This window comes from Poecile atricapillus, chromosome 10 (genome assembly GCF_030490865.1).
Source record: "Poecile atricapillus isolate bPoeAtr1 chromosome 10, bPoeAtr1.hap1, whole genome shotgun sequence".
Lineage (NCBI taxonomy): Eukaryota > Metazoa > Chordata > Aves > Passeriformes > Paridae > Poecile > Poecile atricapillus.
The window spans coordinates 10973574-10997829 of record NC_081258.1 but is presented as its reverse complement, the minus strand read 5'-3'; the positions used below and the strand labels follow the sequence as shown (position 1 = coordinate 10997829).

The window sequence follows — 24256 nt, the reverse complement described above, 5'->3', positions numbered from 1 at the left end:
GTAAGAATATTCTCTTGCTTACAAGTTCATTAAACTTCCAATTTCTCCCTGTGCAGTTTATCAAGTGCAAGTATTGAAACTACATGCCAAAATTGATAAAGACAGCATTTATAATCCAGAAAAACTTCACTTGCAGTCAGAATGGATTACAAAACTAGATAAAAGATATTTGGGTCTATGCTTCAAAGTGAGTACAGATTATTTTAGAATATGTATTTAAAATAATTCCTTTCAAAAGGACACTCCCACAGTGATTTTATCTAAAGAGAAAACAGAGCATTCTTGTTCCTGAATGAGAGAGTCCACACATGGACTTAATCATGAAGAATTTTGTGTAGGCAGTGGAGGAGAACATTTTATTATCAGTAAGCAGTTTCCATTTTAATCAAGGATTTCCAGTCTGAAGAGAAGACAATGTTTTAATCTACTTACCCAATTTTTGTCTTCTCTTTAATTTTGGATGAGGAACCAGTTTTCGGCTTTTTGCTCTCCTTATCCTTTGGTTTGGATTTAACTTTTCTACCCTTCTTTTCCTCTTTTCCTTCAGCTGAAACACTGGGGAAGTTTTCAGGGCTCATTACTCGTGGAATGTTTCTCTCTCCTCTCTCTTTTGCCTTTGCAATTGCTTCAGATATTATGCGATTTGCCTTCTCTTGTTTACTTTCTGAGTCCGTTTTTTTCTTCTGCTTCTTTTCAGACATTGCCCTCACCTGGGTATTCTGCAACTTAGTATATGATCCTGAACCATCAGTCTTCTTGGAAGGAGGCTGTAACAGGAAACAAAAAGTAAATTAAATCCTCTTATTTTAAAAATATAAAGAAAAAATGCGAATGTTTTAGATAGTGTTATGCATTTTTAAAAAATCTAACTGCCAGGGACTTATGCGGACACAAAAAATGAGGAATTGAGTTTATGCCACAGAATGGCGTGGGTTTCAAAATAACTACATCAGTTGTTGGTTTTAAACAACCAATCCAAGTACTCAAAGTCAGTAAAAAATATCCTGAAATTCTGTCAGCCTTCTCTCCACCTCTGTAATTAAAGAAACCAATCTTTAACCTTTGCAGCATTCCCATACATTCAACACACACGTCCAACACCTCCAGTAAAATATGAAAAGCTAGGAGCTTCGGAAGGTAACAGCATCAGTGTTTTGCCTTTGGTAGGATACCAGGATCACAGTTACCTTAAAGCAGATGAATGATCTACAGGGCTAACTCGGTGACGAACACAACAGATGCTCGAACAACAACAAGATTAAAAAACAGACAAAAGATAAAATAAAACTAAAATTACACAGCTCTATATCCATAAACGGATCAGAAAGCAGCGTTTCTTTTATTTAGATCGACATACGCTCCATGCCGTGGATAAAAGACGCAACTTGTTTTTATCTTCGGGTTTTTAATGCCCGTTTCATGGACGCAGAATTGTTTACGGGGCTGATGAGCTTCTCCTGCAGCCAGCCAGAAGACATGTTTTTGCTTTCCTCCCCTCCCCCTTTGAGGAATGGAAAGAATTTCCTATTCAAACACAAAACCCCAGCAGATAACAGTTATGTTACGTTCTCACCCGTAAACGCGCCTCTGCCTAGAGCAGGAAGAAAAGCCACCAGGAATTTCCAAACACATTTTCTGGGCAAAGCCCGTGCACTTCCCGGGATACATGTCCTATAGGTGCCTCATGGGCGGCGGGGGCGGGAGGCAGGGCTGGGGCCGCTCCCGATGCCACCTTAAAGCCCCGGGGCTGGAACAAACAGCCGGACCCAGCTCGGGAACAGCTCAAGATGGCGATGCGGCTCCCGCAGCAGCAGCCAGTAATAAGGAAGGTTATTCAATCCCATTAGCCTTTTAGCCCAAAGAACCCCTCCTCCTCCCACTCATTCAGGCTCTCACTTACCCTTCCTCTCGGCCTCTTCACTGAAGACATTTTTGGCGTCAGACAAAGACTTGCCCTCCGCTTTTCCAGCACCCCCGGCAGTGCTCAGGAGAAAAGCATGGGGAGAAGACTGCTAAATGGCCTATTTAGCGAGCGGCAGCCGGGCCGCGCACAGCCCTCCCCGAGCGCTCGTTCGCTTCAGCAGCATCCCCGCGCCCTGCCCGGCGCGCACCCGCCGCCCCCGGCCCGGCCCGGCCCCGCCGTGCGCGGACCGCCGGATCCCAACAAAGCGCGGAAAGAAACGCACAAAGCATCAAAAGGCATCAGCGCCAATATTAGCGCTGGTTAGACCCGCTCCCCGCGGAACTAGGCCAGCAGATGGTGCTACCCGTCATTATTCCATTAGGCTCCACGTTTAACCCCCGCGGGGATCGGCTTTAACCCTTCCCGCTCCCCGCCCGCAGCGCCGCCCACAGCGGCTGCTCGCTCCCTTGGAAAACCGTGGGAACCGGGCGCTGTGCCGGGCTGGACCTCGCTGCACCGCAACCCTGCGGCTCCAGCCCCGGGGGAGGGCACGGAGGGACAGCGGCCGAATCCCAGCCTGTGGCCTCACAAACAGAATTTGCTCTCCAATATACTTTTTGATTTTTTTTTCTTTAATTATTATTTTTCTTGCATTTACTTCATTACTATAAGATGATGTCAGTGACTATAATAATTTGCTGACAAGCTTCCCTGCTTCCTACAGAAAATGGAAGAACTGCTCGGTTTTATCCCTCTGCCCCTGCCCAGACCTGCGGGACCCTGCGGTGGAGACCTCCTTGGGACACAGCTCTCTGGTAAGCGCCTCTTCATTCCCAGGTTGGGTTAAAGTGCTATTTTGAAAGAATCAGACAAGTTTTAAAATACGTATTGTGAAGATATCAAATAAAACCAAAAAGAAGACTGGGTTTTTTGCAAGGTTATTTAAAAAAACGAGAAGCTTTTGACAGCATAGCTGTATCCTAGCAGTACCCTTGATTCTCAAAAGCCCACTCAAGAAGAACGAAGAAAGATCAGGACTTGATTTCTATTTTGTTCAATATATACATATAACTTTATTTTCCAGGATAGATGTTTTTCCATAGAAAATTTAAAATATGGAAAGGATTTTGAGATTGTTAAGATTGGTCAGTACTCTAAAAAATAATTTCACTTCTATTTAAGATTCATTTCAAAATTAATCTCCTTGTCCAGTAGAAACACTAGTGGTACCAATACTTTAAACTGATTCTTTTCTTCACATAAATTCAAGGATATTCCTGTAAATATGCAGCAGCATCACAAGGACAATTACTACATTTTAATTTTACTTCTGAGAACTCTAGCCAAGATGTTTCTACATTATGTGTACAGTAACTATAGTAAATTACAGGGATTTATAATTTAGGGTTATTATTTCATATCTTAGTAAAAATGGTAAATAATCAACCATTTTATATTTTGAAATATAACAAAAACCAAAAAATATTCCTAATGTACCCTTGGTATAATTTCAGCTCTAAAAACCAAATGCTACTAAAGCCAGTACTGTTAAATTGGTCTGCTCTTGAACATTCCTGGGCCAGAAGAAAACAAACAAAAATTCTTAATAATTAAGTAGGTAATCCAGAAATTACGGGTTTTTTTTTGTGAATCCTTTTACAGTCTCTTTCTAGATATTTTATTATTTTAAAACAAAGTTTCTTTGCTGCATTTTCTCAGAGCTCAAAGCTACTTCCCAATTTATTCCTCAACAACATTTACTACACTCTTACTGTAGAACTGTGAGTATGCTGGACGAGGCTTCTCTATGTTAAAATTCCTCTGCGTCTTGCTCTGTACTATTCCTTCTGAGTTCTGTCTCCTGCACTGCACAAACATTGAGCTATTTGTTAGAAATCCCAGACCATGGGCTTTTTTAAATTTTGCTATGACATTTTTAACCATATGGAAATGACACTCATGAAGATGCAGGAAGACACCAGACAGCCATTCTAAGCCAAATAAATCTGTAATGAAACCTTCATAAAGAAAGTCACTATTGTCACAAAAACCAAAACTGGAAAGCAACACAAGTGTTTTGAGATTATGAGATTAGAATGTGAAACACACTTGTACTACAGAGGACAGGATCTATGTGTACTTAGCAACAAAAGCCATTTAATCCAACAGAGCTCTTTTATTCTGGTAATAATTTCATGATTCGAAAATATGCACAGCTATAAAATGATTGAACAGTTGTAAATCATCACGCACAATGAAAACCATTTCAAAGGTTCTCCAGCATCTATGAAAAAAACAGCAAAGCCTATTGCAGGCTGAAAATACCGCTCCCCCTCAGTGAGATGGAACGCAGATAAAACATCCTAAAGGAATATATCCTCTCAGTAATGGCTTACAAACCTATTCCATCTAGAATAAGAAATAAATTTTTAACTGACAAACATATAGGAGAAGGTGGAAAGGAAACCCTGAGGCCACTACATATTTAAAACCTGAAGATTTTATTTGGAAAAATGGGTTTGTACTTTTCACAATTGCAAAGATAACCATCTATATATGAGCGAATGCAAAGCAATGCAATGTTGTCTTGAGTCTGCACAGAGGGAGCTCCAGGGTATCTGCTGCTGCTAATGGCTTTGCCAAGCAGCAGCCGAGTGCAGGGAACAAGCCTCCTGTCAGTTCCCTGCTGCTCCACGCAATCCTGTGGGCAGCAGGGAAATTGGCAGGAATCACCTCAAATTCTCACTACTGCTGCTGCCTGCAAAAGCCATTAGCAGCAGCAGCAGGTATGGACCCTGGTGGTGCTCACACCGCAGAGCTGGCCCAGAAGAATACACAGGGAACAGATCAGAACAACAGCTGTAGAATTCCTCACACATGCCCTGACCCACAGCCAGGGGAGCATCTTTTTGGCACTATTAAAGGGAATTTGACATGCTGTCTCACAGGAGTAGAAGGTGCCCTACACAGATATGAATGATTTCTTAGTTAAACAATGGAAAAACAGTCAAGTGACCAGGCAATATCAAGAAGCAGAATCACGACAGCATCTTTCCAATAGCCAGCAGTACTCTGCTAAATAGGCTTTTCATAGAAAGGCATTTCCTCCAACACTTTGTTGTGTTTGCATAGGACATGTGTTTGAAGACCTTCACTGGCATAACAGTCCTTCTCCCAGCAAGGACAAACCACCATCCTCAACTTACAGACATTAGGTTTTTCTGCTCTAAAGCCTAAACCCATTTTCATTTGCTACATAACAAATAATTCCTTCACATCCTCTGCATATCACTACAAAAGAAGCCCCAAGGAGAAGGTGAATTTAACACTGAAACTACTTCTACCTCCTAGAAAACCCTCCCAAATCCTGCCTTATCTGTTCCAATAGTAAAACATGGCACTGTAAGAACACCTTTCCTACAGTAGGTATGGCCATTCACAATAGAATAGCGTCACTTTCAGTTCTGTGTGTGCACAAAACCTTTCAGCGTCTCCAAAGTTGCACCCATTCTTGATATATTCTGGGAACTGACAATGCTTTTCTCTGAAATTTTAACAAGTCACACATTGTGATTGAATTATACAAGGCACTTTATTCAAATAATGTTTTTCATTCGTGGGTCTACTGACCACTTAGATTAGCTACCACTAAGAGCTAAATTATGACCCTAAGGAGTGTAACAACAGAAAGCTAAGGTTTACATCTGCAATGCCTTGAGTGATTCTTTCACTCCTGCTGGAAGCAGTACACACCTGCAGGAAGATGTTCAGACCAAGTACTGTCTGCCTTGAGAGCCTAACAAGTTCTTGACAGTGTACCAGGTCCTCAGGAAATCAACATGACCTTGATATCAACTGCACTAAAAGCAGCTACAATTAGCCACCTGGACACTTGATCTTCATGCATTACGACATCACCATTGTTCATGTTCATTACTAAACAAGGCATCTCTTTGTGCATGTCAAGTCACCAAAACAGTATTAATAATCAGAACCATAGTACAAATAAATAAATTGCATGACTTAAAATAATAGTTTGGGGACTTCGTTCAAATTGGCTTCTCATTTTTTCACATTATAGTCACATGAAAACTGGAAAACTGCAGTTGCTTTTAACTCACTACAGTGAAAAATCTTAAAGGTAAATCCATTCATCATTTGAATTATAAAATTGTATTTAGGAATGCAACTCTAAAAATCCCCAAAGCATGAACTCAACTCAGTGATGCCTGAATTTCATACTATTCTGAACTTCTTTCCTGTAGAATAGTCTGCAAAAATAAGTCTCTGATGACTTTTAATGGTGGATTTGTAATTAAAAAGTTTATCTATTTAAAAAATCCAAAATCTCACAGCCTTGACAGAGTCTATCTGTAGAAGACTACTTACAGTATCTATGTGTCACCTCACATGCATGGAGAAAGGCATCTCCTTTGCTGCATGGCAGTCCCGGCAAAAGATGTAGTTTTCTTTAGACAGTAAACTAAAATGAGATTTTCAGTTAATCAGGCTACTTTTACACATATAATGGGAAGATCACCTAAATATGCAACAGGGTTTCTTTTCTCCAGAGACAACTCCCTCCAGAGTTCATTCTGAACTGCTTTTTATTTTCTTGTTCAAGTCCCACACCATCTGCTGGGATTGCTTCACAAAGCCAAGAGCACTGGCAAATGAAGATCTGTGGGGTTCTATCATTTTTCCAATCTCTTTAGTGCATATATGGGACTATTAAGACAGCCAATGAAGTATTCCAGATTGTGGTTCTTTCAATATACTGATAATGCGCTTCCTTCTATTTCTGGCTTATTATAACTACTAATGAATTTCTCAGTATTTAATGGATACAGAATTTCAAGACACATATTTATGAAACCTAACCCAAATTAAAATAGGCATGCTACAGATAGATAATGGAAAAAAAAAAAAGGAAACAAGATACCAGGTGAGAGTCTATCTTTTTCATCTTCCATATTTGTTGTCTATTTGTAAATGAATGGCTGACAATTACAGCACTGTGGCCAGACAGCAGTTTTTATCTGTGTAACAGTCACTTCAGAACATACATCTGTGATTTGGGATGTGAATGTGGTTTATGCCTCACTAGGCATTTACCACCATGCTTATAACCAAATTTTAAATTTCTGTGCAAATGAAAACACTAATGGAAAAGTCAGCAACCTTAAACTAGTCATGTTTCAACAATGAAACATGCACCTGTTGGCACGTCACACTCTCTACATAGGATGTTGTTTCACATCTCAGTGCTACAGAACCCAGTAATAATATCACTAATCATGTTTTGCCACTAATACAGTGAAGATACCATAGTTGTCATTAGTAGCAGCTTCTTAACCAGTGACCTGCCTTATCATTCATAGGGGCAAGATCAAGCCATGTCCATGTAAGCAGCTGCTAACCTGGGTGTGCTGCAGAGGCAGCATCAGAAGTTACAGAATGAGCCTGTGGCATACATTTTGCTTCCATTTGGAAGAGATTGTTTGAAGAAAGTATTTTGGGGCTCAGTGCCAACTATAGTTTTCTGAATATTTAGTAGTGGTATGAAAACTGTGTGTAATTTGCATGGTAACTCTTAAAGGAGGCACTATGTAATGGAGCATACTAAATTGCCAGGAAATGAAAGAAATTGAGAACTTCATCCCGCTTGCTCTGCCAAGCTGCTGCATTTAATGTGTTTCAGTTTTCAGTGGTTTGGTGTTCTGTGCCCATCATGTACCCAACTTCTCTTGGGTTCCCATCTGTAATGTAACAGCTATTTGAAAAATGGCAGACAATGCCAACAAAACCCACTGCCTCAGCAAAACTTCTCAGTGCTCTTCTACATGCAGGGCCAGAACACCCAGAACTTGCACTGGTCTAAGCCTGATGCAGGGCACACTTTGTGGTGCATTATGGCAGTATCACCACACTTACCATAAGACAACCATGGGCTCCTGTCTATGAAAAAAATGTTATTATCATATCCAAGGCACTTGGTGGATGCACCACTGAGTTTAGGCTCAGACCAAATTCACAGTCATGCCATACTTCTACTTTAAGATTTTCTTCTTTAGTCTAAGGGTCAAAACGTTCCAGCAGAAAACTTCCGTTTCTTTCTCACATTCTTGCCTAATCTTAACCTTACAAATTTTGCAATTACTTGATTCCTTGAAAAACAGGAATGACTAAAGTCTCTACTCTATAAAAGGCAACTCAGGTTTCAGTTCAGTTTGAAACAAGTCTTATGTGGACATCTGGAAATAAATCTGTAAAATACTTCACCAAGTAGTTACAGAAAAGAAAAATCACACATGTATTTCTGTTTTAAAAAGAGTAGTCATTAGGGTTCAAAATCCCCAGGTAAAGCTCTGAAATATATTGATCCACTGAAATCTAACATCATCCAACACCTTCTTGGATGGTACAGATAAGAACTTGCTTCTCCTGGAACACATGCACATACATATGCCTGATTTTACAATTGGAAAAGTTTGTTTAACATGTAAAGCTGGATAGTTTCTATCCCCAGTGCTTTTTTTAATGACCTTTTAAACTCCAGAAAAAAATAACGACTGAAACTGCTCTAATTTAAGGTGACAGAATAATTTTAAATGTTTTAAAGTCATTTTAAAATGATTTAAAGGTAAAATACTGAAGAATTGACTGCAGAAGTCTTCAGAACAGAAAACAAAATTGCAACAAACTTAAAATTCAACTGAATTTTCACAAGTTGCCATTTACCCACCCATGTTCTATATGACCACCACTTTTATGTGCCACTGAGAAAGTTATTTTCTCTTTTTTTCCTTTATCAACCAGAGAAGAAGGCCAGAAGACAAAAAGCCTACCGAAACTACCTTCAAAAAGAACATCACATGAAGTTTTCTTTCCTCTTAATTCTAATATCCAAGGTAGCTTCAGCATGTGTGTCCCAATCCCACTAAAAACCAGCACAGCATCCATCTCTGAGCAAGAAAAAGCAACAGGACCTTAATGGTTGTTGGTTCTTGTCAAAATTTCAGTTACAGTGTTTCCTCTACATCACTCATGGAAATGGCCTTGTAAGAACACATTTTTATGATTGAAACAAAACCCACTTTCATCCTTAAAAGTTTACTGCTGTCAGTATTTCCTTCCACTATCCCCCAGTTCTTCCACTCTCTCAGTTTGTTATCAGCCCAGATTCAAAGACATTCCAGGTGTAAAGGGCTGTAAACTGCACAACCCTCCATGGTCTATTCTTGGTACTCTTCTGCTACTTGGAGGAGTCACTGAACCTGCTGAAGGGATGAAAGGAAGGGCAAGTGGGCAAGAACTCCTCAGAACCAGCAGGAAGCTGCCCACCTTTTGTCTCAGTGCCTCACTTCTGCAAATACCTACAGAAAAGGAAGTCAGGCTAGGTCAGAGAAACAACCACACATGAACAAAACACAGAGGTAGCTTTTCTTCCACAGCATGCTTTAACAGCCTAATTTACCAGATTCTGCTCACATTTTATAATATATTGAGTGCAATGGTAAAAGCCAATTCAATTACAAGTTAAGTGAACCAGCTTATTCAAAGTATAAAGGCTACTGGAAAAACATGCTGCAATGGATCATTTCTTGGTAAGTCCCCTGGAAATGACCCTATGATAATATTGGCAGCCTTCTTTTTAATTTTTGCTCTTTTTAAAGTAAGCATTTTCAGTGCTTGTTTTTAGCAGAACAATGAAGTTTTGTTGACAAGATGACAGATGTGAAAAATAGGTATCATTTGATTAAGAGGGAAATACCAATCATGAAGGACCTTTAAATCAAAACAGATTGCTTATTCAGAAAGGCTACCATGTAACATCTCTCTCTACAATAATTTTATTCCCTAGAAGCAGTTAAGTTTAAAAGTTTACATAATCTCTGAACATGTTTGGTTTTTTCTCATAGTATTGCTCAGTACTTTACAGAGTATCCAAAATGTTTTCAACATTCATAATTTCAGTGAGATTAAAAACACCCAGCACTTAATGTTAAACCCAGCACTTAACACTAAAATATATAAGACAGAAATTGGGAAAATTATTTTTAACATCAACAGCTGGGGAGTCACTAATATCAGTACTGACTGCACAGCATATTTCCATTTTAATCAAAGAGGGGGCATATTTCTTCCACTTCAATTCAAAACAACTTGCATATTTTTTGTTTCAGCTTCAATGAACTACTTTAGCAGCTTTATATGCCAGAATCTTCAGTTCAAAAGAGTCCTTTAGCATATATGCTAACCTAATGAAACTACTTCCCTTGAATCTAGTTTTCTCAATTAAATATTCATGAACAAAATCCTTGCCCTTAGTTAAGGAGTAAAACAAGATGCCTAAAGAAAAGGAATTTATCAAAAAGGGTGATGGTTCAAAAATAAGAAGTCCCAAGTAGAGGATACTACTGGGGAACAATAGTTTGGTTTCAGGCAAATGAAACCCAGAAAGCAAAAAAAAAAAAAAAACAACACAACTATTTTTTTCCCCAGAAGCCACCTATAAAATTGCTAGAGAAAGAATATAGCATCCAAGAGCTTCACAGTAATAGCCATAAAATAACTTTTGGTAGGGATCAAACAGAAAAAACCAAAAACATTGCAAGATAGGTTTTGAAAAATTACTGCTATGGTTGTTTCTAACCTCAACTGAGTCTGGCTACTAGCAAAAGTGGCAGGACTAGACTCACTGTAAAGGCAAAGAAAAGAGAAATTCTTATCTTTAACAGAGATGAAGTCAGCAAAAACTGTCACCAACATAGAGCAGAGTGACATCCTGGTTAGAGACCACAGTGTGCTTCTAAGGGCATCCCCAAGTACGGTCATGAACAGGACCATGAGCCCTCTGTACCTCTGTCCCCAGTAAGCAAGGCTGGGTCACCATGTCTGAAATCTAAAATCACTCAAAGCCTGCACACATTTGCAGTTAAACCACAGTAAGTCAGAAAGCACACTGGGCTGGCACCAGAAAACACATCTCTCGTGTGGTGTCGGGAGTTGATCAGATTTCAAACAGTACATGATTGCACGTCAAAGAATCCTCCAAAGGATGATATAAATAGGAGCTACAATACACACACATCAAAATATATTTGCCTAATCTATTTTAAAAATTGTTCTTACTGAACTCAAAGACAGTAAGACACATGTCTGGTTTTGTCACTCAGATGTTCCTTAAATAATTTACCTGCCTTCCCCTGTGACAGCTTAGGTTCTCTAACAGCTGGTTTCTGCTTTTAAGAGTTTCAAGGACCAAAGTTCCTGCTACAACAGAGTTTACACATCAGGCTGAGCCTTACCTAGGCCTCATGGACAACAGCTGCAATGACTTAAAGATAAAAAATGCAAATATACTGCATCTTCTTATCCTTCTGAGGACTACAAACAGGTACTGGAAGCCCATAGCATGTTGCAAGTCTCAAAAAGCACAAGAGCTATGCTTTTCTTGTGAGTTTGCTTTAAACACTATTAAAGAAATCTCTGTATTGTGGTGCTCATTAAAAAAATAAGATACAGTGAAACAATTCCTTTTGAGATTACTTAAGATTATTTTAAAAACTTATTGGAACTTATTGGTAGGACTCTAGTTTTGAAACAGTGTTTCAAACTCCAAGAAAATACACACAAATCTCAGAACCACAATATTTGCAATGGCTTCTTTAAGGCTAACTTCTCTTTTCTTTCCAAGATATAAACTAAAACTAAATTGTGAGGTCATGAATATCTCTTAAAAGAGCCCTTCCTGTCAATCTATGAAACTAATTCTGCTTTGCAATTCAATATGCTGCTCAACAGCATAATGTACACATATATGATATGCTACTAATATTGAAATTATTTTCAAATATGGGCTAACTCCTGAGCAGGCAGTGTGTAAAAGATAGGAACAATTTCAGGAGATGTAAGTTAAAATGCTTGCCTCCACAGTAAGATATCAAGGGAACAAAAAACTCAAGTGAGTACAAATAAAAGCCAAATAATCCACACAAAAGGAAACCTGCCACATTTATGAAAGAAAAATCCATCTCTGCTACAAATTACACAGCTTTCAAAAACGTAAGACTTGTCATCTTTTCTAGCCTAAAGCTACATTCCTAGCTTCATTTATCATGCTTACTGAAATCAGCATTAGAATTCTCGCTCTCATCATCCTAAGAAACCCACTAATTTATATTTATTAGCCTTAAGAGTTCCCAAAATCAATCCACTCAACATCTGATGATAAACACTCTCTTAGAAATTTGTGTAACCAGGAAATTGAGCAAATTTTTTTAACCTGATAATAAACAAAGAAAACAATATCTCTCCAGATGTAGGAGGCTCTTTGGGGGACAAAGTTGAAAATTATTTTGATCTATCTGTATATTTAGAAATAATATAATAGCCAAAAGAAATTGCAAAACCTGAGTGCACAAAACACACAGACATCTGGACAAAAGCCATATGAATTCTAAATATATCAGATTCTCTGGCTTCAAAATTACACTACTGGTTAACATCTTTACAAGTTCTGCTGCTCTTTCAGTAATAACACTTCACTAACACTTCATAAAGTGTTGATTTTCTGCAAAATGTCTCAAGATAAAATGCTGCTCTGGAAGTTTTACAGGCAATGATATATTTGAAGCCACTCAAAAATGCAGAGTCTAGATAACAGTGTTAGTTAAAGCAGGTTAGTGGTTACTGGAGCCAATGGACAGTCCCACAGAGTCCACTTGCACTCTCTTTGTATTTATTGCAGGTCCACACACAATTATTTTGCCTGTACTGCAGAAAATATTGCTTCCCACTCCTTCCTCTCTCACAGAATGGCTGAGGTTGGAAGGGACCTCTGGAGAGCATGTAGTCCAGCCCTCTAGGACAGGCTGCAAAGGATGGTGTTCAGACAGTTCTTGAGCAGGAGGAGACTCCAGAAGCTCTCCGGGCAGCCTGATCCAGAGCTCTGTCACCCTCACAGTAAAGCAGTTTTTGCTCATTTAGATGGAAGCTCCTGTGTTTCAGCTTGTGCCCCTTGTCCTGTAACTGGGCACCACTGGAATGAGCCGGGCCCCAAGCCTGCAGGTGTTCGTGTGCATTGAAAAGCTCCCCTGCACTGTGTCTGTGGAACATGATCCTGTGCAACTGAGAGAACTAAACCAGGAACTTGTATTCTGGAAAAACACCCTTGACAAGAAAAGTGCAAAGCTTCTCTGTACCTAAAGGAGTTTCCCAGTTCAGTTCATAGCCAAAACATTGCATTAATGCCAGACAAAATCAAAGAATAGGAGCTTTTTTCTTCAACTTGTTTTTTCCTTGATAATTTATTATAGTTTAGGCATATATTGAACAACAGTTCTAACAGCCCATAGAATGGGTTGCTGTCTTTAAAAGACAATTTAACATGGATTTTTCTCTTTTCTCTGTAATTAGGTACCACTTTTTCCAGACACCAAGACTGCACAATTATATCAGTACTCGCACATTAATGAATTGCTTTATAGTTTTTCTGTGTTAACAAGACACCTATTTCCAAATAGTTATTCAGGTTATTCAACCACAGTTACCCTGCATTGTTATTAAAAAAATAATATCAATTTAACTTATTTTTATCAACTAGTTTCACCTTGCTATTTTACTCCTGCAATTTGACCCAGCCAGAAGCTTTCTTCCTATGCCTGCCATCTGTTAACTACTTTTTACAAAAATGCTTCTCTTCTGGCACATTTCAAAGACAATTATAGTAGTTATTTAATGGGTGTGCAATTATCTCAGGAAAAAAATATATTATTATATTATGACAATCATTTAAACAGCAAGTGTTTAATTTTGAAGAGGAAACATACACAAAGAATTGGACAGCCTAATTATTTGACAAGTGATGAAGGTTGAGAGAGACTTTCTCTAGAAAGGTTTAAGAAAAGCTTTTGTGATAGCAAAAAGATCAAAAAAAATTGCAAAAAAATTTAATTCTACTCAACAGAAATTACTAAGAAACTCATAAAGCATTTAAAACTGTAAAAGAGATACTCTGGAACATTTTCAGTGCTCTGAAAATCCCAGCAATTTTTGTCTTTCCCTTACCACACAGTTTTATTTTGAAAGCCAAAACACGGGAAATGAAAATGGAGACAATAAAAATTATACCCATCAGTAAATGTGTTACAAATTTATCTCACAAGCATGTACTTTCTTTCCTCAACCTATGCAATTTGCAATTTTAAAAAATAAAATGTATAAAAGGTTTATCTAAAACATATATAATATATACAAAAGCAAGTGCTTCATACACATTCAACTATAAATAAAGCTATCAAAACAGCTCTTTTAGTGATTAATATGTTACTGGCAAAAAGCCATCAATTAATAATGAACACATTATATTATATACAGCTATAATTTAGAACTTCATTCCAGGAACTGCATTACTAAGGCTCAGAGATGCTGCCCTACTCTTCTGATTAACTCTGGGCATTTGCCTTGCCATAGTCACTGCCACCTGTTTGTGCAAGTCTTTCTCAAATCACAGAAATAAAGCAAAAACCCTGCAAATTATTGCACAAATGTGGTCAGTGGAGGGATTGTTTTCATTACTTCAGTATAGATGATAAACTTACTAGGTGCTGGGAATTCTGCTGCCTCACTGTGGTGCAGGACTTAAGTTCCTGTGAAGAAGGTAAAAAATGTTCTTGAGGCACAGAGAACTAAATCCAGTGCATACAACTTGTAGAAATGCTTAAAAAGAAACTTCAGACAAAGGTTTACACTTGTAAATATGATGTCACATATAAAATTTGCCCTCAAGGAACACAGTGGATGTGCTTAACGGGAGGTATACCAGCACTATTCAGCGCTTTAGGAAGAATAAACCATGTTAAGGGTACGGAGGTTTTTTACATTATCAAAATTACAAGGTATGATTTGTAATGAATCCAAATGCTTACTGGAAGAGATGTTAAGATTTCCAATCATAGAATCATTAAGGTTGGAAAAGACTCCCAAAATCATCAAGTCTGACTTTTGACTTGATGCAAATATATGAGAAGATGCAAAGCAGGACAGATTTTGAGAAGTATATTTTGTTATTCTCAGTCTCACTGAATATTGCACTGCTTCCCAAGCCACATGCATTTAGCAGCACCATAATTTTAAAATCTTGTATGGAACCTATACTTAGGAGCCATAACCTATAAACTATTATGCAAAATAGCCAGTTGCTTCTACAAAGAACTTCTATATAGTATGATCAATTCCTTAATTTAACATATTCCTTGTTATAGGCTTACTAAAAATTAAATCATAAAGAATATAAGAAATACACCCTAATACTATACTATATCTATACAGTATAATGTATCTTATATATACATGCAAATCCTATAAATTTGATAAATTTCCATAACTGCTTATATATCAAGTAGCTGTCTGGTATTAGATCTCACAAGTAGCCAAGAAAGCACGTCACTTCTTACTATGTGCTTCTCTCATAAAAACTTCACAGTCCATGACTGTATATACAAGTAGAATAGCAACCAATAGTAGGATAAGAGTTTTCCAACTAGGGTAATCCAAGGGATACATGTCTACAATTAATTTATTATTGTTATAAATGTGCCATCTGATACCACAGTCAGATATGAACAGCCTGTGACGATTCAGAACATCTCAGGAGCACATAAATCTGGACTTGGATCTGTTGAGAGTTAATTCCCTCTCTGATGATAAGCTCCTGTATGAGGTTATTCCACTCTGATATATACAGATGTCCTGGGGTACACCACCATCCAAGCAATCATCTACGAGGTTCAGACTTTGCCAAACTTTCAACAAGGGCAAGACAAATCCTTTCAAAAACATTAGTGTCATCTATTTCTATAAAAGAAGTGGTAGACAGCTCAGGCTTGCAGGCATAGAAACACTTGCATGTTTCAAGTCAGTTTTTACACAAATCCATGAATACACTGAATTGTCACGTTAGGTGCCAAACTTTTAGTCACCAAAAGGAAAAAAAAATTAATTGCGTGATTTAAGAACTAAGACTACCACCTCATCCTATAGCACTTCATATTATTAATGAAATGTTATTTTTCATCAGTAATTTTTCATCTTCATAGTATTTTTAACCTTAATTCCTCTGCTTTCATGTGTGCAGCCAGAAGACATTAGAACACTTCTTACAAAATTACATACACAGTGAGACAGCTGTAATCTTCTCTAAGGACAGTTTATACTTAAGATTATCTTTCCAAAAGTTTATACTTCACATTATCTTTTCTACTTCCTTTTTCTTATAAAGATGTAAAACAATGTTGAAGCCTTTTTTATCCTTCTGGAAAACAAATAGATTATTTAGCCTTAGCAAACTCAAACCAGTTTTAAGTGGAGTCAAAAGATCAGAAGTCTTGTATTAGTCAAAGCTAAGGCTACAGGAGTCTTCAGCATTTCTCCACTTTACTTTCTGTTCTCAAACTAACTCTGATGAAAAATGCATGATGTAAAATTAAGGGTGCAATTTATTTACAATTCTGATCTAATTACGGCAGAAAGCATATTAGCACCATAAGACAGTCTTTTTAATTCTGCAGCATTATTACACCGAACAGATTGTATTAATTGTTAAATTAATTTCCATCAAAAGAATAACCATACAAGTAAAAATGTTATGAGTATGCTTGCTCTCAAATACTGAAACAAGTATTTAATGTTATTCCTTAATTTAAATAACTTCAGTCTAACGACAGTTAAAGAACTTTGGTTGTCTAATATTGGATCTATTCCAATATCTATAGTTCATTAACTATTTCATAAAATATTCTGAGAAAACGTCAATCATTATCCAACTCAAACTGTTGAAAAAAACCCCTAAATTCACTAGTAATTGTTTCCTCAATATGTACTAAAGCCAGTATGAAACACTGTATTGTTAAAAAATTAAAAGCTCACCTTAACTACTACATATGAAACTTGTCAAAAATCTCTTCCCAACTGACTCCTACCTAAAGCCAGCCAGCTTCAGGAAGATCAAAATTCCTTCTCCCTTTACCCTACACCATTTTCTCTTTGGTTAAACGGAACACATTTGTAAAAGCTCTAATAGAACCAACTCATCTTGAACTTGAAATTCTAAAATGAGATCAAAGAATAGAAGTGAGAATTACAACTAAAGCCTCTGTTAGAATTGTAGTCAGTCAAGAGACAGATCTGTAACACTTCAGTAATTGCCGTACTTTTCCATTACTATTCATACTACATACTCCACTGATTTAGAGGCTTCTACATTGTTGCTTCTGTCAATCCCCCATCTGTACATTCCTCAAGAATTTGATAGCTACCAGTTCACAACTAGTTTCTGAAGGGAACATTAAACATCTGTCTGACCAGATAAACTCAAGGTTAGAATCCAATTTATACAATTGATTGCATACCCCAAAATAATAAAAACAAAACCAAGCAGTTTAGAACTGTCTGGTTTCTGGCAGTTTCATTTCAAAGAGGAAAAACATTAAAATTTTAAATACTGCAAAGTTGCTTTGTTTTCACACCACAATAAAAACAAAACCAAACCCCTAAACTTTAAAGGCACTCTGCAGATCTCAGAACTTTCCCTCTACTCCTTGTTACAAAGCGAAGTGCTAAAACTCATGTCAATGAGATTGAAGCAAGTCTGAAAAGGTTCTGACAAATACAACACAAAAGTCACAGCACCAGAAAGTTTTATTAGACCTGCTTTTCATTGCCCGGCTTATATCCCACATGCTCCTCAAAAATGATACTAATCCCTGGGTTTCTCACCACCCCCAGGTTTCCTGGAATCCATTTCCTCTTCACCCTTCACCCCAAGTATGCTCAGGGAGCCCAAGAGCCTCCACACCCCCGTTCCCAACCCTTCGTGCTGGTCCCACGGCAGGACTGCTCACACACCCCAACGGGACCACCTTCCCCTGAGAGCTGCTGGACCCTGGAGGCTACAGACACCTCTGACAAGAGTGGCTACTTGGGTGCACCCTCTTTTTTTTGAGGCAGGGAAGGGGAAAGAAAGGAAATGTTTATCAAAAGCAACAGATTGCATCTACTGTATCATTCGCTTAATCAAGCTCATCTCAACCGCACTGCTGGATATCCGTGTCCCATGAACATCACACCACAGTTCATAGAAGGAGTTTCACTGGTAGGAATTGACAATTACACGCTCCATAAACATAAGCAGAAGTTGTAATGGAGAAGCAATCTACTGAACCAAGACGAAAGATTAAGCGTGTTAAGCCCTTATCTGTACACTAATGATCTAAAATTAACGGGGTTAAAGAAAAATGCTACATTGGTTCCTTCACAGGCCTGTGTCATACAAACTAAATAGAAGCAATAGTCAGTAGATAAGGTACTTGCCTTTCCCATAGTTTGTTTTTTTTTTTTCCCAGAAAGACAGCATTCTATATTCACAGGTAGAGAGAATATTGGTAGCAAGAATACAGAAGTAACAGTTAGTAAAACCTTTTTAAAGCCATCTGCTTTAAATGTACATGTTTGATGTCAGAGTTGCTTGTTTTGAAATGCACAGATTGAAAATCAGAAAACAATTTTTATGTCATCTTGTCCACCTCATGGAGGACTCAAATACTTGCAGTAGATGTGCACATTGTACTAAAACAACTGCTGAGTGTTTTGGTTTAGCCAAAAGTAACAAAATCCAACATACACACAGCTTTTTATATGTTTCCTATTATTATTGATCACATCAAAAACAAGAATAATAAGTGTGTATTTTTAGGCAATGAGCATGAGCACAAAGACACAAAGCAAAGGACAGAGCAGCAATATAACCACTGCAATTCTTGCAGGAAATCAGCCACACAAACCTTACCATAAGTCTTAAAAACATGTTTCTCTAAGTACTTTTCAAGACAACAAGCCATTACATTTGCACCAAAATCATAAATCAATAAATATTTTCTGCTGTACTTCAGAAATACAAGCAGCAGAAGGAGCAAAACAATTTAATCTGAATAAGAATATGTAGTCTTGCTTTCTGCAGTGGTAGGAAAACAACAGGAGAATGCAATGTCCGCATCAACTGGACTTTTTTCCTCCTAAACTAGACTTCTTCAGGGTCAAATAACAGCTCAGAGACTTCAGTTATCATGCTTTGACTCAAGCACCAGTCATTATTAATTTCACTTCACGATCAACCAAATCAGACAGTTCAAAGCCCCCCTCCCCAGATCCCTACATACCTGTCCTTGTAAGGTTGCACGACTTCTGCCTTGCAGGTGCTGATTAGAAACTGAAGAATGCCAAGCATGGATCTGAGTTTGAGCCGGTGCCCGAACAAGTTCAGATGACGGTGTCACTTGCTGTGGGGTTATGTGGTGTTCTAGGTCATGCTCTAAAACATGGCTTGTGCTATCCTGAACAAATGTAGAGTCATCGAACTGTGGCAGAAGGTCTTCCTGCAGGAGGTCATCCGGGTCAAGTCCTGTGAATGGTTCACTGTGAGTCTCCACTTGATGAAGTAAGTTATCATCTAAAGATGTAAAACCATTGCTTTCAATAGGGTCGGTGAAATGGCTTATCTGAGAAGCAGAACTAGTGGAAGCTGAAAAATTAATATTCACAGGAGAGAGTTTTGAACTACTAAAGTTGCCCTGAGGATGCGCAGAATGCAACATTTGAAAAGTACTTGAATTCAAAGGTGTATTAGGATTCAACATGTGCTCAGTTGTTTCTTGCTTGGTCCCTGTTTGAGATGTAAAGGCATCGCTTCCAGTGAAATCAGAGATAGAGTGTGTCTGCTGGCTAGTAGAAAGAGCTGTTGTAGGCTGAAGAAGGCTGGTAGGAGAAATGCGGTTATTAGAGTAGGAATACGGAGATGAAAATTGTTGACTATTACTGACAGAACATGGAGTAATAGTTGGGGACTGTCCATCAAAATTTCCTTCTTGATTCCCACAAAAATGTATTGAAGCACTTGCATTTTGAGAAAACTGTTGAACGGACAGAGGCTGCTGTGAAGTCGATGGATTAGAAACTGAAGGTGGGTGGTTAACACTGACTCTGAGGGAAGTAGACACGTTAACTTCCATGAAGTCTTTTGGCTGACTCAGAGCATCCTGCCCCGTGTTGTTCCTGCTCTGCTGCGGCCGTAGTGAGGCACACTGATGCTGTGGTTCATTAGCCTGAAATAAGGCAAAGTCATGGTGTGCTACAAAGCTTTTGTTTTGCTGCATAGACTGAGAATGTCCTTGGTGAAAAGGGGACCCATTTTGATTTGAAACAGTTGTGGCAGTTTGATGACCCCACATAGGACTACCATCAGCCACATCTGGAAACATCCCATTGGACTGGTTTTGCGGATGAACTGGTGAACAATTGAATTGAGAGTGTGGTGATAAGACATTGTCAGCTGAGCTATTAAAAGACTGATTTACTGAGTGAAGCTTCAGTGAATCATACTGATTCAGCTGATCAAACTCACTCATCTTTTGTTGATTTTGAGCATCTTGCACATGGTTCAGTGAGTCTATGTGCAAAGGTTCAAATTCTGCACCCAAATTCAATTCATCAACAAGTGAAACAGGTCCAGGTTGAACAAAGGCATCATCTGACAAACCTTCTAAGGTCTCACTAAAAAGATTGGCATCATCAAAAAAATCCATCATAGGATCAGTCATCTTGAGAGGTCTGTTCTGCTTTTGCTCTCAACTCCAAATGGAGTCAATTTTGTCTCTCTGCAGTGAACAGAAACAAATGACATCCAGCGGTCACCACCTTATCCAAGGCATGCCAACAGCCATTAGTGCTTCTGACGAAACATTTGTCTTCAGGTGTTAAAGCATCCTGAAGGAGAGGAGTGAGGGGTGGGAAAAAAAAAAGGAAAATTTTAATTTAATGACTGTCCTCATCCTTCTTTCCCAACATTTCTAAGGGTATTTGATACTTCGTTCATAACTTTAGCTAAACCACAAATCAAGTAAGTTATTTTTGCTTATACTCAATGCCCTGTGCAGGGTTTATAATTTTTGTCCCTTATAAAAATATATTTTAAATGTAATGGTTTCATTTGTTTTATTCACTCAGAGCACAATTATAGATTCTCCTTGGTCATATTCATTAAAACTACAAATTGCACCAGTTTTAGTGCTTGCAGTTTTTTAGTGGGTTTTAGTGCTCCAGGATTAGGATTTGTTTATAGCAATAAAAATCATATACCATGTAAGATGTATGTAATAATTCTGTATGTTTACACAAAAAAGCTTGAAAAGGTATTTCATTTAAGTCAAAAGTTGAATTTCATTAGGAAAAACTGAGATCCTTTGTTTCTTCTATTTAAATTGCATTATGCAAGTTCCTGAGAAAATGTTTTATCGCACTTATGAGGTAAGACTTCTTAGAAGGAATGAATACAATGATACAAAGAAAACACAAAAAGAACAAGCTTTGGTTCAAAGAAGTTTGCACATCTAGTTTTGAAACATTTGAAACTATTTATTCATAGTATCATTGAGTGATCACCAATTAATTGATTTTCAGTGAGGGATTTAAGGAGAGTTGAAAAGCATGGTTAATTTAACTTTAGCCTAAAAACTTCCACATTTTTACTGTAATCAAACAGAATGGGAAATGACTTAAAATGTGTGTCTGTCATAATGTACCTCCCCAAATAACTGGTAACCCTGTAGAATAGGGAAGCAGTCACTTTAAATTAGCACCTTCACAGAATAATCATTCCTTTATCCTGTCAATACATATGTCTAATTAAAGGAGAAAAAAAAAAAAAAAGAAAAAAAGAAAAGGGAAGAAAAACAGCCAGAAGTTGTAATTCCTGACACTCCTATTAAAGCTCACCTTCAATTGCAATTTCTCATTAATTAATTTTCCTAAGAATGAGTAGAGGGCCCTTCCAGGAATGAACCCCCTGTAAATCCAAAACATTCTCTGATGGAAGAGGTTCATGCTGAACCTACTAAGCCCGAAGTACTTCTTGGCAAGCTGATAAAAAACCCATCCTATATATACTCCTAGGCCACTGGGGGTGGTGTGACCATAGTCAGAATAAAGCCAGACTTAAATTCACAAACCTCCTTTAGGATTTGAGTATATGAGACTTCTGGTGTGTATAGAGAAAGGACAGATGGATCCTGTATCATCCTGAGAGACACTGGTCGGGTATGTATTGGTGTGAGTGTCGGTGAGGAGAACAAGCATGATAAAAAACAAGTGACAAAAGCTTAGGGAGATGACAACTTAGCAAAGCTACTCTGGATCCCAGATTATACATGTGTAAATTACTGCTTAAAGCTGGGATTCCTAAAGTCCCAATAAATCATTAATATAAATTAGACCTCATTATCTTCTAACACTGATTACGTTGTCTACTTACGATTAGAAAGAACTAATGATGGCTTTCCCAGTATGGAACTCCCTCCAATAGATGACAAACAACCACAGAATCCAGGTAGGTTTGGCATGGGTTATAACATAGCTAATATAATGATATCTCATTCTAGTTTATCTCAACACAAAAGATAAGTCAGGAGAGAGCTATTTTAGCTCAGAAGAAAACCAATTCAGATTAAGTACAAGGAAAAAACATCGTAGACACAGAACAATGTAATTCAAGAAACCCCACCTGAGGAAAGATAAAATGGAAATTATGGTAGCCATGGGTAAAATGTTATGTTCCAGGCTACCAAAGATTACTGATAAAAATCTCAAATTTGAAGCTGTATCAGTAAGTTTACATACTGAGTCTGATCAATTTTTGCTAACTCAAAAAAACAGAGGGGAAAAAAAGAGCTATTTCTTCCATCTTTAGCAATATAGATCCCAAGGATGTACAGTCATTAACTAGTATGCATGTTCTTTACTACAGAAGCCTAGAACTACTCAACAGGACTAAAAGAACCCTATATTAAAAGCCACATACACCACACAATCTCTTCATGTTTTACTGACTGTGTCCCTTTACAGTAAGGAAATTGAGAAAAGACTGCAGAACAGCTGGAATTACAGCAGCACACTCAGAGCTGGCCTCACAGAAATTTACTTATTGGCTTAAAAAGAAACCAAGAAACACTTACCATCTTTTTTTTTCCTACTTCTTTTCAATATAAGGAAAACAAGAGGAAGTAATGAACAAATAACATGAACTGTCCTTTTAAAATGGAAAAGTTTTATAACAAAAATAAATCTTAGCAGGTATAAATAGGAAATATAACCTGACAATGTCAGCTTCACTTCAAGGATCCAAGCAAGCTGGATAGCATAGATGAATTTCCAAACTGAGAAATCTGAAGGCTGGATACACAAGAAACCTCTCCCAGCTAATTAGACCAACATAAATTTATTATGAAGAAAGCTTCTATGTAAAGTGGAGATTGTGAAGTGATGAAAAAAAAACCCAAAATAACCCCACCAACCAACCACCCAAACCTCTTTTGGAAAGAATATCACTATAAATAGCTTGAACACAGGTCTGTTGAAAAGAGAATTTGAATTTTGACCAGGGAAGTACTTCTACCTATAGTCTTCAAGGAAACTTCATGTCTTTCTTATACCAGAAGAAAAGGAAAACAAGATCTATTTTGCAGAATACATCAAAATCCTGAACTCATACAAAAACATAAGGGAACAGATATCAAATTTCTCTCTGAAAACATGTAGTGGGGGTAGCAGTAAAAGGAATATAAAAAAAATTCTGATGTGTTTTATTTCATTCTATATTTATTTCATGGCATTTTTGACTACTTTTGCTGAAGTGACAACAGAAAACAACCTACTCTAGTTATAAGCAAATAAATCCAGTGGAGCTTAAGCACATTACCATGATATCCACACTTTCAAACTTTGATACACGAGGTAGCACTGCTTCACATGACTGATGTGTGACAATATCAAAGGTAAGAGAAATCAGTGACTTTGGTGGCCATTTTTCTCAAAAGAAGTTGAAACCATGGCTATTCAAAAAAATAACAGAAGCCAGCTCAGAGAGAAGCTAGGCACAAGTTATCAACCACAAGGAATTAAGTCATAAAAGCATAGCATAACAGAAATCCAGACTATGGCAAAAGGACTCAAAGAGTCATAGTTAGGGAAGAGTTTCACATTATATATTTGTAAAGGGTTTCGTTTTGGGGATTTTTTAGGGAAGCAATGCAACCAGGCATAACAAACAAGAAGTCTGCTAGAGACTGAAAAAAATTATATTTTGCTGAATTCTATGTAACATGCAACGGCATGAGAGCTTTGTGGCTTGCTGTGATTTGCCCATCTATTAGCAGATGGAATACGACATCAAAAGAGGTGCATGGTAAAACCCAGATACTCAAAAAACTGATCACTTCTGCACAATATTTAGAAATGAGACAT

The 24256-nt window shown here is 37.8% G+C and overlaps 1 protein-coding gene across 8 annotated transcripts in view; it reads right to left on the bottom strand.

Annotated features, from left to right (window-relative positions):
- The window catches only part of CHD9 (chromodomain helicase DNA binding protein 9), an 87592-nt gene that overhangs the window by 51447 nt on the left and 11889 nt on the right, over window positions 1-24256 (bottom strand). For 6 of the 8 annotated variants that reach the window (XM_058845714.1, XM_058845712.1, XM_058845708.1 and 3 more), the window contains 2 exons: window positions 19123-20725; window positions 433-767 (listed from right to left, as the gene is read on the bottom strand). In XM_058845714.1, the coding sequence (XP_058701697.1) occupies window positions 433-767; window positions 19123-20559 (1772 nt within the window). In that variant the 5' untranslated portion in view covers window positions 20560-20725. Of the gene's footprint in view, window positions 1-432; window positions 768-1573; window positions 1713-1900; window positions 2735-19122; window positions 20726-24256 lie in introns of those variants that run through there. The other 2 variants (XM_058845715.1, XM_058845716.1) reach the window with 2 other exon arrangements.